This window comes from Leptosomus discolor, chromosome 1 (assembly GCF_034619465.1).
Source record: "Leptosomus discolor isolate bLepDis1 chromosome 1, bLepDis1.hap2, whole genome shotgun sequence".
Lineage (NCBI taxonomy): Eukaryota > Metazoa > Chordata > Aves > Leptosomiformes > Leptosomidae > Leptosomus > Leptosomus discolor.
Window position 1 is genome coordinate 7,481,205 of NC_141391.1, and position 17,723 is coordinate 7,498,927.

Genomic DNA, 17,723 nt, shown 5'->3' on the forward strand with positions numbered 1-17,723 from the left:
TGTGGTACACTTCTAAAGTACTTTCACATGTATTGAGAAGCCTAATCAAGTGAAAGACATTACTTTTTGTAGCTTTCTGAAGTATTTTAGGCTTTTTGCTTTTTAAAGAAATGCGGTTGGATGAATCAAGTGTATGTGGCTTTTGCAGCCTATAGTTTGACCTTTCCTCCCAACTGAAGATTTATTTGTAGATTATTTGACTGGTGATGACAATAGCTAGACATGTTTTCAATGCCTAAATCATTTAGGCAATGTTTAGTTTTTTAGCATCGTATCCAATACTGTCTGGAACATGTAAATAGTCAGGCTCCCTGCTCCAGGTGAATACGCAGTCTTCTACAAATTCTTGTATAGTACCTAAAATTCTGAAATACACTCAAGCAGAAGAACAGAGGCTCTGCCAGAGTCTAATGAGAGAGAAAAAAGATGTCGTTCATTAGGCAAAAGTATGTAAATCAGCGGAAGAAGAGAATGAAATTTAAATCTTTGGAATTATAAAGGAGTTTTGTTGGTTGATTGGTGTTTGTTTGTTTGTTTGTTTGAAGTGAAACATCTGACAGACCGTTGCAGGTATACTATATCCATCCTATGTATAACTCTATATCTTGAAATTATTACTGGGAAAATTGTGATGCTTAATATCTATCAACCACAACTTTTACAGTAGCAAAAGCCCCGTTAGGAACATACTGAGTTTAGAACAATGTTATATATTATGATGGTGCTTTAGAGACATATTTTACCTACAATGCTGATCTTAAAACCTGTCCAAGAAGGATGCATAAGCAAAACAGTTCTTAAAAATGATATTCAATAACATTTTAAGACTCTATCGGTTGCTCTGACTAGAGTTTACCAATACACATAAAGCAAACGGACCAGACATTTAAACGTAACTCAGAATCCATTCCGTCAGCTTTAACAGCCTCTCTCCCACTACACATAGAAAAGCATTGTGGGAAATTACTTCACTTTCTGAAGGCCAGAACTTTTCAAGTAGTTTGTAACTAATTTTGATATCTTGGGCTTTCAAAGTGTATACACCTTGTAATTTTGGACCAGTCAACTTAAATGACTTTGTTTACATATATTTCAAGCTGTCCTGGTTTCAGCTGGGATAGAGTTAATTTTCTTCCTAGTAGCTGGTACAGTGCTGTGCTTTGGATGTAGTCGAGAATAATGTTGATAACACACTGATGTTTTTAGTTGTTACCAACTAGTGTTCATACTAAGTCAAGGACTTTTCAGCTTCTCATGTCCTGCCAGCAAGAAGGCTGGAGGGGCACAAGAAATTGGGGAGGGACACAGCCAGGACAGCTGACCCAAACTGGACAAAAGGATGTTCCATACCATGTAGCATCATGCCTAGTATATAAACTGGGGGCAGTTGGCCAGGAAGGGCCGATGTCTGCTCAGGGACTTGCTGAGCATTGGTCAGCAGTAGTGAGCAATTGCTTTGTGCATCACTTTTCTTTCTTGTGTTTTATTTCACTCTCTTTCTGTTATCTTCCTTTTCATGACAATGATTATTATTACTACTACTACTACTACTACTATTATTATTATATTTAATTTTTGTTTCAATTATTAAACGATTCTTATCTCAACCCATGAGTTTTACTTGTTTTTAATTGTCCTCCCCATCCCACTGAGGGGGAGAGGTGCGAGAGAGCGGCTGCGTGGTGTTTAGCTGCCAGCTGGGGTTCAACCATGACACAAGCATTGATTGAAATTGTTTTCTTTTCTTTTTTTTCAGTCTCTTGAGTTGGCATTTGTAATGCAGTTTGCCTTGTCACTACGCCATGTTCAGTGCTTGTGTAACTAAAAATGCAGGTTTTTCTCCACAAGGCATGCTGCACGTTCCTAAATGCACAGCTGTGGATGTTGAAACCTATGTTGTGCACTCTGTCCTGGAAACAGATGAAATTGTGACTTATAAAGTACTGTTTGGTGTTCCATATCTCTTTGCATGGGCAAACAAATGCGAGATTTAACACATAACATTTATTCAGGATATATTGCTTGGGATGTGCGTTGAGCATGCAAAGCCGAAGGATTAGTATGCTCCTGCATTCGCTCGTTCTGATGGAAATCCCATAGGTAGGAGAAGCCACATTTTGCTACTGAGTTGTTGCCTTGAAGTATACTGAGGTAATGCATTCATCTAACACATTTGTGTTGCCATGTTATGTCCTGAGCTTTAATGGTGATTTATGGTTCATAATAGATGAGAGAATCAAAAGGTATATTGCTTTAGTCCTCTTCAGACTGAGACCATCTGAGACTGGAAGATTATGCTGCCTGCTTATCTCATCTTTAAATCACAACAAATTACCAATACATTTGTGTAATGCATTCGCACTCTACCGTCTTTTTGTTGTCTTTCTACAGCGTCACTCTAGGCAGAGTGTCTTCTCAGGGAAGTGAGTATTACTTAATCCGTTATCTTTACGGAACTACAAAAGCATAAATGCCTATTATATGCTTTAAGGGGGCATCTTGAAAGCAAGAAATAGACATGTCAGACAGCATTTTAACAAAACAGTTTGGGCAGTGGGATGTGCTTAACTGATTAAAATAATGACTGTGGGAGTGTTAGGCAGGTTAGTGTAAGGCAGGCAGGCAACTGGAAGCACTCCCGTTGTTATCCATTGCATGTGGGGCTTGCAGTAATACAGATCTGATCTGGATCAGAGCCGGGGCTCGCCATAACCCAGACCAACTGCTGTCATTAATTACAAGACTGGGAGGTTGTGACAACTAGCAGTATCTGGGAGCCTGAGCCTGCTAGGTTAAGGCACTAAGAAGTCTGGGCCCTTTTATCACTTTTACCTTCACTGAACCTTTCAAGACTGAATGGTGAAGAGGAGGAAAGTGAAGAGAACAGATTGTTTCTCTTAAGATCAGAGTTCCCTCCAATTCTAGGAATGGGATTTTGGCACATTGCTTATTATTTAATTCTCTTGGCTGGAAGCAGGAAGCACTTTAGAGCTTTCGATTCAGTTCACTATCTAGCTGGCTCCCCTAGAGCCATGTAACAAGTAACTAGAGTCCTTGGAGATGCTTGTTCTGGTGCATCACTATGTGGAGGGCAAAGATGAGTTGTAAAAATCTGAGTATATGAAATCTTTTGTGTGTTTAACTGTGGGGAGTGGAGGAGAAACAATCCTTTCTTCAACTTTCATTCTGCTTCTGAGAGGTCTAGGCATGAAAAATGATGCTTACCAGTATGCATGAAAAATGAGAAGCAGTTAATCGCTTGCTTTCGTGGTACTTTCTTTCCTTATGATGCTTTTCTAAAAGTTCACATAAGTTCGTTCTAGCATATTCATGGTGTCTGGGTGACGTGTGAAGACAACCAATGTGCCTGGCTTGGCAAAAATCAATTTGCAGAAAGGTGTGGGAGAATCTTTTCAGCTGCTAGATGTATGAATCAAAAGAAAGTGTTTCCAGTGAGATGTGCAGAACAGAAATTTTTAAAATATCTGTTGACTGGGATCCCAAGGGAAAGTTAAATGTAAATGTAATTTAGACAGCAATATTGAGAGCCCTGGAGAAGGCTGAAATGTTCTGAATTTTGATGGAAAAGAAAGATAAATATTTTGACAATTTCAAGGAACACTTTCTCAATTTTCTACTGGTTAGAGAGCTCAAAAAGTTTCTGTTTTCTTGAAACACCCAGATTAAATTTAAAAACTTCAAAGTGTTTGAAAAGATGCTATTTTTTATTGTTGTCCTAAAAAGCTATAACATTTTTTCTGGTTTTCTTTTTGATCAGCTCTAGCCTGTCTGTTATCAAAGTGTAACCTACTAGCCATATGCTGCCTCAGTTCCTCCTCTGGTTTTCAAAAACCCTCTGCAATGAAAAATTTCACTCCACAACAGTTTTTCTCATGCTTGTCCTAAGGCATGGGAGTAAAATGGACTGGGGTTTCACTTGAACGGTATTGATTAAGAAAGCGTGTCGTGACAAATTTTCTCTTATCCTTTGCTAGCATATAATTAATTAATTAACTGAAATAAGTTTTAGAAAGGTAAACCTACATTTTATATTTTAATATTTGCTATATATTTTTCTGCTTCTGAAGATCTTCTCATAGGTGTAAGAAGAATAACTTCTTGTCCTTGACCTCTTATTCCTTTACAGTTCTTTTCTCTTTCTGGTCAAAATGGGTATAACACCACCGTTTATTACTGTTATTGCTAAAATGGACCTTTTCACATGTCACATTACAATGAAGCATTTCTGTAATCAGTTTTGTTACAGACTCGCACAGACCTTTAAGCAGAATTCTGTAAGGTTCTATATCAACCAGTGTGGGGGTAGATGTTCTCTTTTTCTGTAATGTTTTCTATCACATTACTTCACATTTGTTAATAATTTTATCTTTAGACTGTCCCAGTGCAGTAGAGCATTATTCTTTTCATTTTAAGAGTGAGCAGCTGGCTTGCAAAGGATAATTAAGCTAATGCGGAAGAACTGTAGCAGAATTAACAGAGAAAACCTGGAGCCTGGTATACTGTGGTTTGGGCTGTCCTCTCTCTGCTTTGCTTGTGCAACAGGAATGTGGTGAGTTAGTTCCATGAGCATGGAGACCTCTTCCTTGTCCCTATTCGTAGGGATTTGGAGGGATTAGGTAGAACCTTTCCCTCCATATTTCTTCTCTTTTGCATTTTAGCGTTGTTTTTTTAAACCTGTATTCAGCACCTGAATTTTTCAGCAACGTTGCTGTTAATGATTCACCTCTGAAATGACTTAACTTCCCAACTGATATTGAACTACTGACCCCTAGGGCCTCTCCCCTTGAGCTGTGAGGACCACAGCCTAGGAAAGCTGAGGACAGAGGTAAAGAGCAAGAACTGAAATGAAAAGTGTCAGAAGTCATTATCTGTTGTATGTTTGTGTTCCACATGTGGGTTCTGTTGTCTAACAAGCATTAAAAAGCCAGATGGAAGTCCCTGGAGTGGAGGGGTGACAGGGGCTGCTCACGCAGGGGATGGCCCAGCCAACAGCAGGATATGGCTGGAAAGAGTCACAGCTAGGAGTGAGGAATTACTGCTTTGGCAAAGGCTTGGGAGAGTGACCAAAGGCAGTCCAGGCTCTTGAGATGACAGAGAGCGGTGCAGTGTGCCTGGGCTGTGTGGACTCTGCTGCTGCTCAGAAACATGCTGAGTGGGCTCAACCCATGCAGGTATACATGCGCCTTGCCTGCAAGGAGCTGGTGGCATGAGATTAGTTTATAGCTATCCTGTTTGATCTCATAATTTGTAATTCTTTAATGTTTCATAGTTCAATGAGGGTTTTCTGGAAAGCTTGGTATAAGGACAAGGGCTAGGCACATTCACCTCAAATGGTTAAATGATACAGGGTCAAAGGAGAACATGTATTTCACTGATTCAGTGGCTATAACTTGTGGTGATTCTGCTTAAGCTGACTTTTTAATTTTGCTCTTGGGGCTGATAAAGCGAAAGTAAGATTTAAGGAGGGCTTTGAAAGAGAAGGCAGCATGTAATCAGCCAGGAATGAAATAATGTTTATGATAGGATGATACGTATTCCCATGCTTGTGCCTGCAACTGTTTTTTGGGGTTCTTTTGTGATCAGCAGTGAGATGAACAGCTCACTAAAGGCTGTCTCACTTGCTGTTGCTGAAAAAAGATTACATGGAAAAGATCTATCTCAGTGGTCTTGGGGGGTAGGTAAATGGATGTTGCCTGCCCTCCTGCTCCTTGTCTGCTCTGGACAGACAGAACGCTGTGACTGGCACAGGACTGAGTTATGGAGAGCGTATGCCACTTCTACTTGGGTTTGGCCGTGGAAAACCCTGTAGCCATGTGCTGAGAGAGAGGAAATTTTGGGCTCCCAGGCAGCATTCAGATTCTCAGATTTCCTGTATGGCTGTTACCAAGTCACTTCTTTGTGCCTTACTTTATCCCTTTCTGAAACAGAGGTAGTATTCCACCATCACACAGAATTATTTGTAAGCACAAAGAAAACAAAAGTACTTAAATACTACAGGATGGGAGACGTATACATAGTGCTGTAATATAAGTGTTTCCACGCTGGATTCAGTTTTGGTCAGGGTTGTATTTGGCAAGACCCTTGCAAAATGCACTGATGACACACATAAGCACTGCTCGCAATGTGTGGTTCCTTCTTTCTTTTTCCCTCCCCAAGCATAAATTTTTAGTTTATATTCTTTCCTATGGGAGTACTTGCCATGCAAATACATAAATGTGCTACATACTCTGTGTATAATCTGAGCAGCATAATGGCACATCTGAGGATTTTATACACAATTTTCTTTGTGATTTCTTAACATAGCAGGAAGAAACTTAAAAATTTCTGTTGGGAAAGTGAGGCAGGAAGCAGTTTGTGCTGAACTAGGAACAAAGACAAGAATACAGTGGCATTTTTCAAGTTTTTATTTATTATTAAGTCTCCTAATGGTTGTTACATTACTTGTGTGACTCACCAGAGTTTCCTATGCACCAGCAGAAACTAGAGTGGAAAATCAATTTCTAAAATCAAAATTAAGTACCATAATTAAGTTTGTCTCCATTCCAAGGCTTAACAAATAAATGAGGAAAAAGAACTGCCTAAATTTAAAACATTGTCTCTTATGCCATTCTATAGTAAAGTGCTAGAATACGTCCCTGTATGCAGGGATGTACTGAGTCTCAGTGTTTAGCATAGGACTTATTTCATTTCCATTTCTTGTGCTTCCACAGTTAAAGCTCTATTTCATTCAGTCATGTAGCACAACGCCTCATCTTCTCTTCTCTTGGCTTGTTGCAACACCCGTAGCAGGTCGAGTGCCATCTACCACATCAAATATTAAAAGAGTAGAAAAATAGAAGTGATAATTGCATGGCAGAGGGCAGATACACAATTTTTGGGGCCTCACACTTAAAGGAGATCCACAGGAGGAAAATGCTTGCATTATATTTCTTTACTGCTCTGAAGTCCTGTGACATTGCATATGAAATTTTTCATGCCCTCTGCTAGAAGACAGTTCTGCCATACATCTGAGAAGCTGACAGAGGAGAGGTCCGCATGCAGTATCTTGTGGTTTAAGGGGAAAATGACTTGTAATGTCACAGCTGGATTTCTGAAAGCATAATTTCTAAAAAGAAAAGATTTGGTACAAGAAATATTAAGGGAGTAGAAAAATGTAAATTGGAAAATAAGTCCATGAACCTCTGCCATCCTTGATATACAGCATTTCATTTTTACTTCTTTTTTTTTTTTTCCATTTTCGTCCCATCTCCCTTCATGTCTGCTTCTTTTTTTCTCATTCCCTTCTCTACAAAATTTCTTTGTCAGGATACGTGACTGTTCTCAGAACTACTACGCTCTATTCCAGCCGTTGACTTAGATGCTCAAGGAAGTATTTAGCTTTTAAGTAACCCAGGTTTCCTCATTTTTAAAATTCAGGCCTAAGTGACAGTGAAAAAAAAAATTCTGTTATGAAATATCATAACTGGTAGAACATGGCATAGGTAGAAACTTATGTACTTGGCACTGGTGAGGCTGCACCTCAAATCCTGTGGGTAGTTTTGGATCCTTCATTACAAGACAGACATTGAGGTGCTGGAGCGTGTCCAGAGAAGGGCAACGAAGCTGGTGAAGGGTCTGGGGAACAGGTCTGATGAGGAGCGGCTGAGGGAACTGGGGTTGTTTAGTCTGGAGAAGAGGAGGCTGAGGGGAGACCTGATCGCTCTCTGCGACTGCCTGAAAGGAGGTTGTAGTGAGGTGGGGGTCAGTCTCTTCTCCCAGGTAACAAGTGACAGGATGAGAGGGAACGGCCTCAAGTTGCATCAGGGGAGGTTTAGATTGGACATTAGGAAAAAATTCTTCGCTAAAAGGGTTGTCAAACATTGGACCAGGCTGCCCAGAGAAGTGGTGGAGTCACCATCCCTGGAGGTGTTCAAAAGATGGGTAGATGTGGTGCTTAGGGACGTTGTTTAGTGATGGAATTGGCAGTGTTAGGTTTACAGTTAGACTCGATGGACTTAAGGATTTTTTCCAACTGAAATGATTCTATAATTCTATTCTATGATAATCTTTCATCTGCAACTGAGTGGGTTCTGCCCTGGCCAAAAGAGACATTTTGGTGGTGCCAACTGGGGTAACTACCCCTTTTGTAAGAGTGGCTGTGGTTTTCCTGTAAAAATACTCCCTGTTGCAATAAAGGAGGAGCAATTGTCCGTTTGCCTCTGTTTATAGAAAAGAATGAACAAATCAGGGCCTTAGAAAACTTTGGGACTTCAATCTACTTTAACTACTGTAAGGTCTGAATATCTAAAATTTATGTCTTCTGGATGGAATAGCAGACATTAACGTTTCTGCTTTTCCTAGTATTCTGGTCATTAAATAATATGCCTTGGCATCATGTAACAGTGTAAGATAATTAGTTGTGTTGGGGATGGGAAATGATTGCTTGTACAGTCAGCCAAATCAATATCTGTTGTTGCCTAGTACTAAAAGACAAAAGCTAGCTACCTCAGTTTCACATCATCAGCTCTGTTCCTGTATCCACAGCTGTGACCAGTGTTAACATATAAACATTGAAATGAGGTGATTGTTTTAAATCTCTGGTATTTTTAACTTGTTCCATCTCTTGTCCGTTTCACTGGAAAGAGAGTTCTGCAAACCCTGAATGACAAATCTTTTCATCTGTCTTCCTATTCTTACAAGAAAGGCATTATTTATGACTGAACTGTATTTGTATTTTAAATGTCCCTGTCACCACATTTTATGACTACTGTGTGTATATATTCAGGTAGAGGTAGGAGAGAAACAGAATCTCCAGCTAATATCTACCTTCACCATAGGTGTGTGAGGGGGAGGTTGCCACCCCATGTGTGCGCTGTGAGTAGTTATCCCTTAACAAGAGAAGATTAATGCCCTGTCTAAAGCTAAGCTGCACTTCTTAAATAAAACAGCAATGTTAAAATTGAAAGAGGAGGCTGACCGTCAGAAATACCAGTGATACTCAGTGCACACAGTTGGCAAGGTGTTTGAAACGACCATCTGTTTCGGTACTGAGCATCAATCACCGTTGAGCATTAATCGCCGTTGCTTGCAATGTTGGGGAGCCACGTCATAAAAATAATAGGATTCAACACCATAGTTGCTTTATTCTTGTACCCACGTGTCCACTTGTGGTGAGACCAATTCTTCTCATAGAGGCACAAGAATGTAATGTAATGTATAGTATAGATGTGGTTTGGTTTACTGAAAATCACCCACTCATTTGCAGCAAGAAGCCCCTTGTAAAACTTGCTCTTAACTGATTATCTCCTGTCTGTGATAATATTGCTGCTCAATCGCATGCATCTCTCTGCCCTTGTAATGTAGCACTTCAGTGAGCAAGCTAAAGTACATATTACTCCTGTGAGCAGACAGCAGCTGGGAGCTCCAATTCTTCTAAAGCAGCTCGGCTTGTAGCACTTCTGTAAAATGCAGACTTCGTTATGGTTACAGTAAAATATTAATAATCATAAAGTCCCTGGGTACCAGTACAGACCTAATAAACCTGCTATTGACAATGTATGGCAGACTACTGCATGATGGAGCTGTAAGAAAATGGCTTGTAGTCTGGCCATTGCTGTATTGTAGGGTTTGGACAGATCTGCAAATGTATGCAAATAGTTAAAATGCATTTCTGATTAGAATCAGAATTAGGTATTTGGCGAGATTTATTCTTCCTGATCTAACATTTTCAGTGGGTGGAGAAAATTACCTCCCTATTGCTTTGTCATTATTCCTTAAATGAACAATGTATTCTTTTTTTTTTTTTTTTTCCTTTAAGTGGGATGAATTGTGACTTTTTATTGCTCCCTATTTTTCCTGAATAAATAGTTCAGTAAAGCTGCTAATGTTGATGATAGAAGTCATAAAAAGGAGGTTTTATTGTTTAATGAGTGTTTCCTTCGATTTTCTGAGCAGCTGAATATACATAAGACTGTATAAATAGTTGCTTGAGAGAATGTACCCTTTTTTGGTTGTAGTGCAATGATTTCAAATTATACTGGTTCTCTTCATAAAAGCAGGGAGCAGAGTGGGAGAGGTGTTCTACTGTTTATGCATATAATACGTAAGGTTATTTTTTTCCTGTTCTTTTTACATTAACATTTATAGTGTTAGTTAAGCTGTATAATGATGTTGCTTTTCCTTTCCTGCACATTTTTTCCCATCCATGTCTCTTTACAGTGATATCACAGCTAGAAATAAGGTCTCTGATTTCTTCCTAAATTTTTCAGGCCTTCTTTCTTCCTTTTCCTCCCTTCCCTCCATTATAGGGCACTCTCTCATCCCACAAACGTGGAGACTGGTGTGAGTCTGCTAGGTAGCATAATGAAGGGGTTTGCACCTTGAAAAATCCATCTTACTATCAGCCCAAGGTTCAGAAAGTTTGAGTGGTGTTATGGACATATAGATCTTCTATATCAATCGTACTCGAGGAGACATGATTTTATTCTGTCTTGTGGTTTTATAACTTTCTGACTGCCAGGATTAATCAAATTTCTGAATTGGAAGTAATTAGAAACAATTCTTTTCCCAGAAATATTACCAGTTACCAAATATTTTGTCAGAAGGTTTTAGATGTCAAGGAAAAACCGAACATATACGTTGGAGTTCCCATGACAAAAAAGTCACTATCTAAGAATTTCAATTTAGTTAACCAATTTAGTTAGTTTTAAAATGTGTTGAAGGAATTCTCTGAACTCCTTATAATCCGAACGGAATTGAGCAGTGTATGCCTTTAGGCTCAAAGCTTGGGCAACACCATCCAGCTCCAGTAACTGGGATGTTCTGTGTAAGATTTAAGTGGGAGTCCAATATTTTCGCTTTTGAATTCATGCACCCTGGAGAAAATATTTTCAGCCATTCACTGAAAATCCTGGGGCAGAAAAAGTGTTTCCTTGGCCCCATGAGCCCTATACCAGGTTGCTATGACTGTATTTCCTTTGCCTTGCATCTATGACTTTCGATTTGCTCTTTACCACTGAATATCAGATCAGAAATTATTCTTGCTTGTGTGCATCCCAAACGAGATCCTGCACACAGGATGGCAGTGGTTCTCCCACATGTTGGTATCTCCACGATTGTAGGTGGGAGGGCAAGGGACAGGATTTGTCCTATAACACAAAATACTATCAAATACAATACATAGCTATAAACCCTGTAAGTTTACAGCTTTGGTACTGCCTCTGGCTGGGAGGAACATCTGGTTAGTCATATGTCTGGAGCCAAAAGGGTATGTTTCTGCTTTTTGTTTAGAGATTATAACTGAAGAGAGGTGCAGGGGTTAAAGCTGAAGTATTTGACAAAAGGAAAATAGTATATTGCTGTTTCACTGCAAAAAATAGGTGTTCGTAAGCACTTGTCAACTCCTAATGTAAAATAACTTGCAACTGAAGGAAGAGGAAAAAGCAAGCTTAGGCACGGCAGAAGTTAAAGATTAATTTGGAAAAAAAAAAAAAAAAAAAGTCAGTTTTCTATTTCATGGAGCCATTACCAAAGAAACACAAAAGTCCTTCAGTAATTCTTAAAGCCTTCAGTAAAGCATGTATGACATCAGCAAGTGAACTGAACAGCTATAATGTCTTTCTGTTGCAAACTGAAACTAGGTGACAAAAATATCTCTGAATAGATTCCAAACCACCAGAACAAAGTAAAATCCGTTTTCTTTTCATGCCTTAATTGCACTGAAACACGTAAAACACCTGTTCCTTCACCTTAACAGTTAATACACATTGCTATTTTTGGCACTTCTGTACCCCTTTCCTTTCCTGCAGTGCTGTGTATCTCATATTTGAACTGCTGCTTCTTCTGTTGCATGCTGGCAAATCGAAGAGAACCAAGGAGTTAAATTTCAGAACAGGAGAAGAGGAGGTGAGCTGTCTGCTACAGTAGTTTACTGCAGCTTCCTTTCATACTGACACATATGTAGTTTGTGGTGACAGTGCTAAAGAACTGCAGACAGGCATTTAGCAGACTGGATGTGAGCTGGATGCAAAGATGCCTCACCCTGGACTTCCTGCTGGCAGTATGTAAATACACCTGCAGACTGGCCACACTGGGTGGTTGTTTTTTTTTTTTTTTTCCAGAAGGCAGCATGAGAGGACCTGACAAAGCAACAGCATAGTTGAGAGACCTTAACCAGCACTAGATTTGTATCTCTGTTGTGGGGGAAGTTTTTTGGTATTTTTTTGTGTGCTGCATATTCAGACCGAAATCTTCATCACTACAATGTTTGCCTCTATCTGGTATGCCAAGAAGCTGGGACGCAGGTTTGTGCATAACGCCAGGAAAGCAAAAACAGAGAAGGTATGTTCCTAGTGGGAATATAAAGCCTTATGTCTCATGCAAGCTGCCTGCTGGCATCCTGTTTTGTGTCTGGTTAGCTTTCTTTAATACCCTGAAAAACAACCTATTGCTATTCATGATTTCACGCAAGAATCCTTGAATACTTTGCATATTATTAAGTACCGAGGAGAAGATCCTTTCAAAAATCTTTATGCTGTATTTTTTTTTTTTTTTGAAAGATAAACAGCTGTACATCTGGTATGTTGTGTGTTAAGGGACCACTCCACTGAACTTGTTGCTGTGCTGCATTATTTTTACTAGTACAATATTAGGCTCTAAAACAGTCGTTGGTTGTTTGCTGCTTGTATATTTTTTCTAGTGTGGGACCAATGAGAATGTAATAACATTCTAAGCATTTATAATGTTTGGGAGTTTTGTTTCGTGATACTTGTTGAAACTGTGCTGCAGCATCGATCCCTTTATTTAAAAAGATACAGGTATGTGAAAATGGTCAGTACTATCTTTCAGTATTTTTCTTCTCATAAAATTTAACTATGTTTAACCGGCTGTTTTACTGAAGTCCTTGTAGGCAAGATTCTTCTGCCTTCTTTCTCCATGAGCACAACTTAAATTGTTTTAGAATTTACAGTAATGATAATTGGGGAATATCAAGGCAATTGTCTTTTGCTCTAAATACAGAAAACATTTAGTTAGTAGTCCTGCATTCCAGTTCTGTCTAAATTAATATACAAACCATTTTCAAAATGGGATAATTCCTCTTTTGTGAACTTAGCATTAGATTGGGGGATAAAACTTCAATGTAATGTTATAAAGTTAGCTCATTAGTCTGGTAATGATGGCTTCCTCTTTTCCTTGCTGTCTTTGATGCAGTCAAAAATATGTATGGGTGGCTTTATTATTTCTGTGATAAGTCTTATGCTATGTAATACAGCCACCAATGCACTCAGTAATTATCTATTACCTAAATTCCTCTCTAATTGGAAAAGCTCTTCACTTAGAGAAAATGATTAGCAAAATCCCATTATATTTATGGTTGGGGAGGGGATAATGGGCAGAGATTTGCTTTTTCTGCAAAATATTCCCAGTGGTCAAAAAGGTGCTGTGTGGTAATTTTGAAATTTAATCCAAGCCATTGGGAAGTTATCCAAATAACAGTGATTTATATATTTCATATTGTATGCATAAGGGAAAATAGAAATGCAGATAGCTATACATGGGACTGTCAAACTTTCTTTGTCGTTAGTCATATTTCAACAAAGAGGGCATCATATAAACTCTCCTGCTGTTTGCGTGTTGCTATGGGAAGAAAAAAAGTTGCGGATTGGATCTTCGTTAGTCCTGAGGGGCTCCCTCCAGAGGAACATTTGCTCTCAGGCTTCCTCCAAGATGACAGAGGCAGGATGAGTGGACACATTCCGGTCCTGACACAGTGGGACTCACTCAGCACGTTTAAAACCAGATTCAGTACAGGTTGTTTAAAGTGTGTACGTTTATAGATCATTTAATAACCTTGAAAAATGTCACAAAGCAGTGCCAGAGTATTCACTAAGAAAAGATATTCTCTATAGAGTCTCGTAACATGGACTAAAAGAATGCTTTAAAAATGTTGACTCTTTTTCTCTTTGTCTTAAGGTATTTGAAAATTTTTGCATAAATCTATTGTAGTGCTACTTATTCGACTCTATAGGACTTTCAAAATAATCAAGGCAACTCTGGTCTTGCTATTCAAGCTTTGAAGCCATACCTCATAGTTTTTAGAGAAAAGCTGGTTTTGAACGTTTCTTGAGCATGCTATCTGCATATTCACAAAGGAATTTTATTTTTGCCAGAAGGCAGTAAGTATGCAAGAAAACATCTTTTAAAATGTTTACTTATTGTCTCATGTCAAAAATTAAATTTCTTTCTTGGAGCTTTATTCCACAGTCAGGTCTCAATTTTATTTTTTTTTTTCCATAAATCAATGGTGTACTCCAGCAAAGCATTCCTAGCAGGATGCTATTTTAATAAGTGTTATTGATGATTGGAAGCTGATCAACACTGACATCTTCAGTACAATACCTCGGTAACAGGAGAACACAGATATGAAAATAGGTCTGTTAAAAAGTAAATTACAAATAACATTTAACTGCATGGCTTGTTTTGGTTTTGTCTTTTTTTGTATAATGGTTGAATAATCAAAATATTATGCAGTTGTACCTTACATATTTTTTTCTGGAAGAATAATTAGCTTTCCTTCTCTGTACATGATTTGAATTAAACATAATTTTCTTATTTGTTTTTGGAGGTATTAACACACAGCAATAATGTATGCAAAAAGAGTTTCTTGCAGTTAAAATCTGGATATCAGGGATCAGAAAAGTGTAGTTCCATAACAGACTTTTCTATTATGCGTACTTTCTTTGGACAAGTACAAGTCAATATTTCTTATTAAGGAGAATTTCTAAGAAACAGAAATTTTATGAGCCTATGTGTTTTCTTAGGACCAGGAAGAAAACTGCGGTGGGGGAACATGACAGAAGAGGGTTATAGCGTGGTCTCATGTGTGCGCACACACATATGCACAACCTGACAGTGCAATTCCTTAAAACGTCAGAAATTGGGGCCTGAATTGTGCAGAAAGAGGACTTGAACCTTGATTTCCAGGGTGATTATTTAAGGAAGCAGAGTTTTGAAGGTGCAGAATGATGAACGCGGTGCCAGGGGATGCACACAAAAAAGGCAAGGGAAAGGAGGATGACCGGGGCAGTGCTTTGCAGAAAGAGCTAAGAAGGCATTAATGTGACAGTGTGGTGCTCCTCTGTGTGTGCTCCATACCTGCATGAGGGTGTCTGGTTGTGGCAACGCGCATGGGCTCCCAAGTGCTTGTCCCTCAGCATCTCCAGAGCTTCCCATGTTTTCCTAAGGTGAAGTTCCCACCTCCCCATACCTCCCAGCTCCTCGTCTGCTATACCTGAATATGGCAATCCCTGCTCTGGGAGAGCTGGCATGCAGATCAGCACAAAATGAGTGGGACATGCTTCTTCTTGATACTGTGAGCCTGGCAGAGTGGCAGCCCAAGGACTAGGGGTTCTCAGGAGCCAGATGTTTCCCTGTGCTGGAAAATCTCTTTTGGGGCTTGATGAAGGCAAAGGGAAAGGGTAAAGGCTGCTAATAAGTAGCAAAGAGTTGGGACACCAAAGGGAAGAGATGGACCTGTTGTAGCTTCTAGTCTGGTTTTCTTATCTTCCTAACCAGTGCCTGCTGTTGAGTGCCAGCACTGCTGCTCCTGGCCTGCATTTCCAGTCCTTGCTTTCCCCTCCAGCCTGGCATGTCCTTAGAGGCTGTAGTCAGATGAGTGGGATCCTGTGGTAGGACACTGTCTCATTGACTCCTGCACACGGCTTAAGCGCTTCCTGGTAGATATTAGGCTTCTAAAACCCGGACATGAACTCTTACTGTTAAATTTTCATGTGAGGAGTAGAGAAGACACCTGGGAAGAACTGGACAAATGGCAGCCTTAGGTGTCCTAACCATGATGATAACAGTCCTTTCAAGTTGAGTAGTGTGCATCAATATTTTTATTTTAGTCATATTTTTATGATGTATTAAAAAGCATTATATTAATTCAGAAATGGAACAAAATATTTTGAAAAAACTTAAAACTTTGGAAAATTGAGCTCTTTTTTTCCAACTAGTCCTGGCTCAAACTACTTATGTCTGTAAGTAAAACGGGAAAACGTGTATTAATTGCTTTTGATGTTCTCATTTTGCCATGGAAAACTCAAGCCTGTCAAAGTTCCTTATACTTTATTGTTTTTATTAGGCTGGATCATAAACTGTTCCTGGCATATATTGCGGTTGTTATCTAAAAATTGTATCTCAAGCTGGTTGTCTTGGCTTGATTGCTAGTGTTACTTTTGCCCTCCAGAAGTAAGATATATAGTGTACAGGGAATGCTGCCACTAATATGGCCTGAAAACAACTAAACTCCTTTCATGGCAGCTCTGCTCTTACCTCCTTTATGAAAGTTATGAACATGCTTTGAGTTTGTCACCTGAAAGGATTATTGTTAGGAGGGTAAATGTGATCATTTGAACATCTGAACTAGAATAACTTAAGGCAAAGATTGATGTCTTGAATTTTTTCTCATTAAACCACAATCAAGCAGAAATCAAGAGATGTTAACTGCATGCGGTTATGCTACAAAAATAAGTACCCTAAATGATTGGAAGAGGTACAGAAAAGTAACTGAGCAATTAATCATGTTGATCTGAGAAGGTGAGCTAAAGCAGTGTGAAAAAGCTTCTGATAATGCTTCACTGTATTGATAGAATTTGGGTTGCAAGGTTCAATATCGAAAATGGGGAAAGACTTCCCAAAATCACCCTATCGTTTAACTTCAAAGGGGAAGTTGCATACTGTTTTTTCTGCTTGTTCATGTTTCAACCATGAGATGCAAATTATAAACAGTTAGAATTAGTCCTGTTGTTATTACATCTGAAGACAATCGCTTCAAAAAGAGGTTTCTCTTTGTGCATTATTTTTGGAAGCAAAACAACAGGGCCTATGTAAAATGTAGAAACGAGTTAACTTTCACCATCCTTTTATAGAATGACATTGTTAGAAATCACTTTCTAGCTTTTAGATACAAAAGTGCCCTTATGGTGTTATCAGTTCTAAGAGCTGATGTCCTGGATTTGAAAACATGTAAGTATTACACCTGAAAGTCTAGTTTATCATTCCAGTTTGACTCATTTATTAATTTTATAACTCAAGACAGAAACAATTTAATTTTTTAAAAAATAGGTGTATATACAAGAATACAAATAGCATACAGTTTCTGCACTATCAATTGTAAATAAAAATAAAGATTACCCATAAGCAACATTCACAAACTGAACAGCAGCATTTTAAGCAAGTAGTTTTAAACGTAATGTAGTGCAGACTAGCGAAGTAGAACATAGTCCAGCAGACAGTCTTTCGTTCTTTGTGCCTGGGTTTAGAGTAATTTTGGGTAAATTGAGCATCCTTGGTAGACTGTCAGCCTACAAGGAAAAATTTGGAAAAAGACAGGAAAAGTTGCTTTAAGAGGTTAACAAAACTGGAACGTGTAACAAAAAAATTGTCTTTAAATGCAGGCATATTTAGTAATTTTTCTGACAGTGTCCTGGCAATAGCAACAATTATCTCTTCATGTCAAGATGACACTTGATACTAGATGATTCTCATATCTGTGTTTTAATGTAGCTAATTGCAGAGGATGCTGTTCTAGGCTATGTACTTTTGTTTTGTTTTTGTTTTGTTTACAAGTAGCTGCCCAGCAATCTAATGTGAAAGAGATAAGATGTTCACTCGAAACAGTAATTACTCACAACATAGAATAGAAACTATGTGATTAAAAAATC

General features: G+C 38.7%; 1 protein-coding gene across 6 annotated transcripts in view; it reads left to right on the plus strand.

Moving 5' to 3' along the window:
* Nucleotides 1–17,723, plus strand: part of DLG2 (discs large MAGUK scaffold protein 2) — a 1,022,965-nt gene that overhangs the window by 487,800 nt on the left and 517,442 nt on the right. The window contains exon 1 of one of the 6 annotated variants that reach the window (XM_086481689.1): nucleotides 12,262–12,339. The exons of the other annotated variants lie outside the window; for them this stretch is intronic. Within the exon in view, the coding sequence (XP_086337815.1) occupies nucleotides 12,262–12,339 (78 nt within the window). Of the gene's footprint in view, nucleotides 1–12,261; nucleotides 12,340–17,723 lie in introns of those variants that run through there. 6 annotated transcript variants of the gene reach the window in all.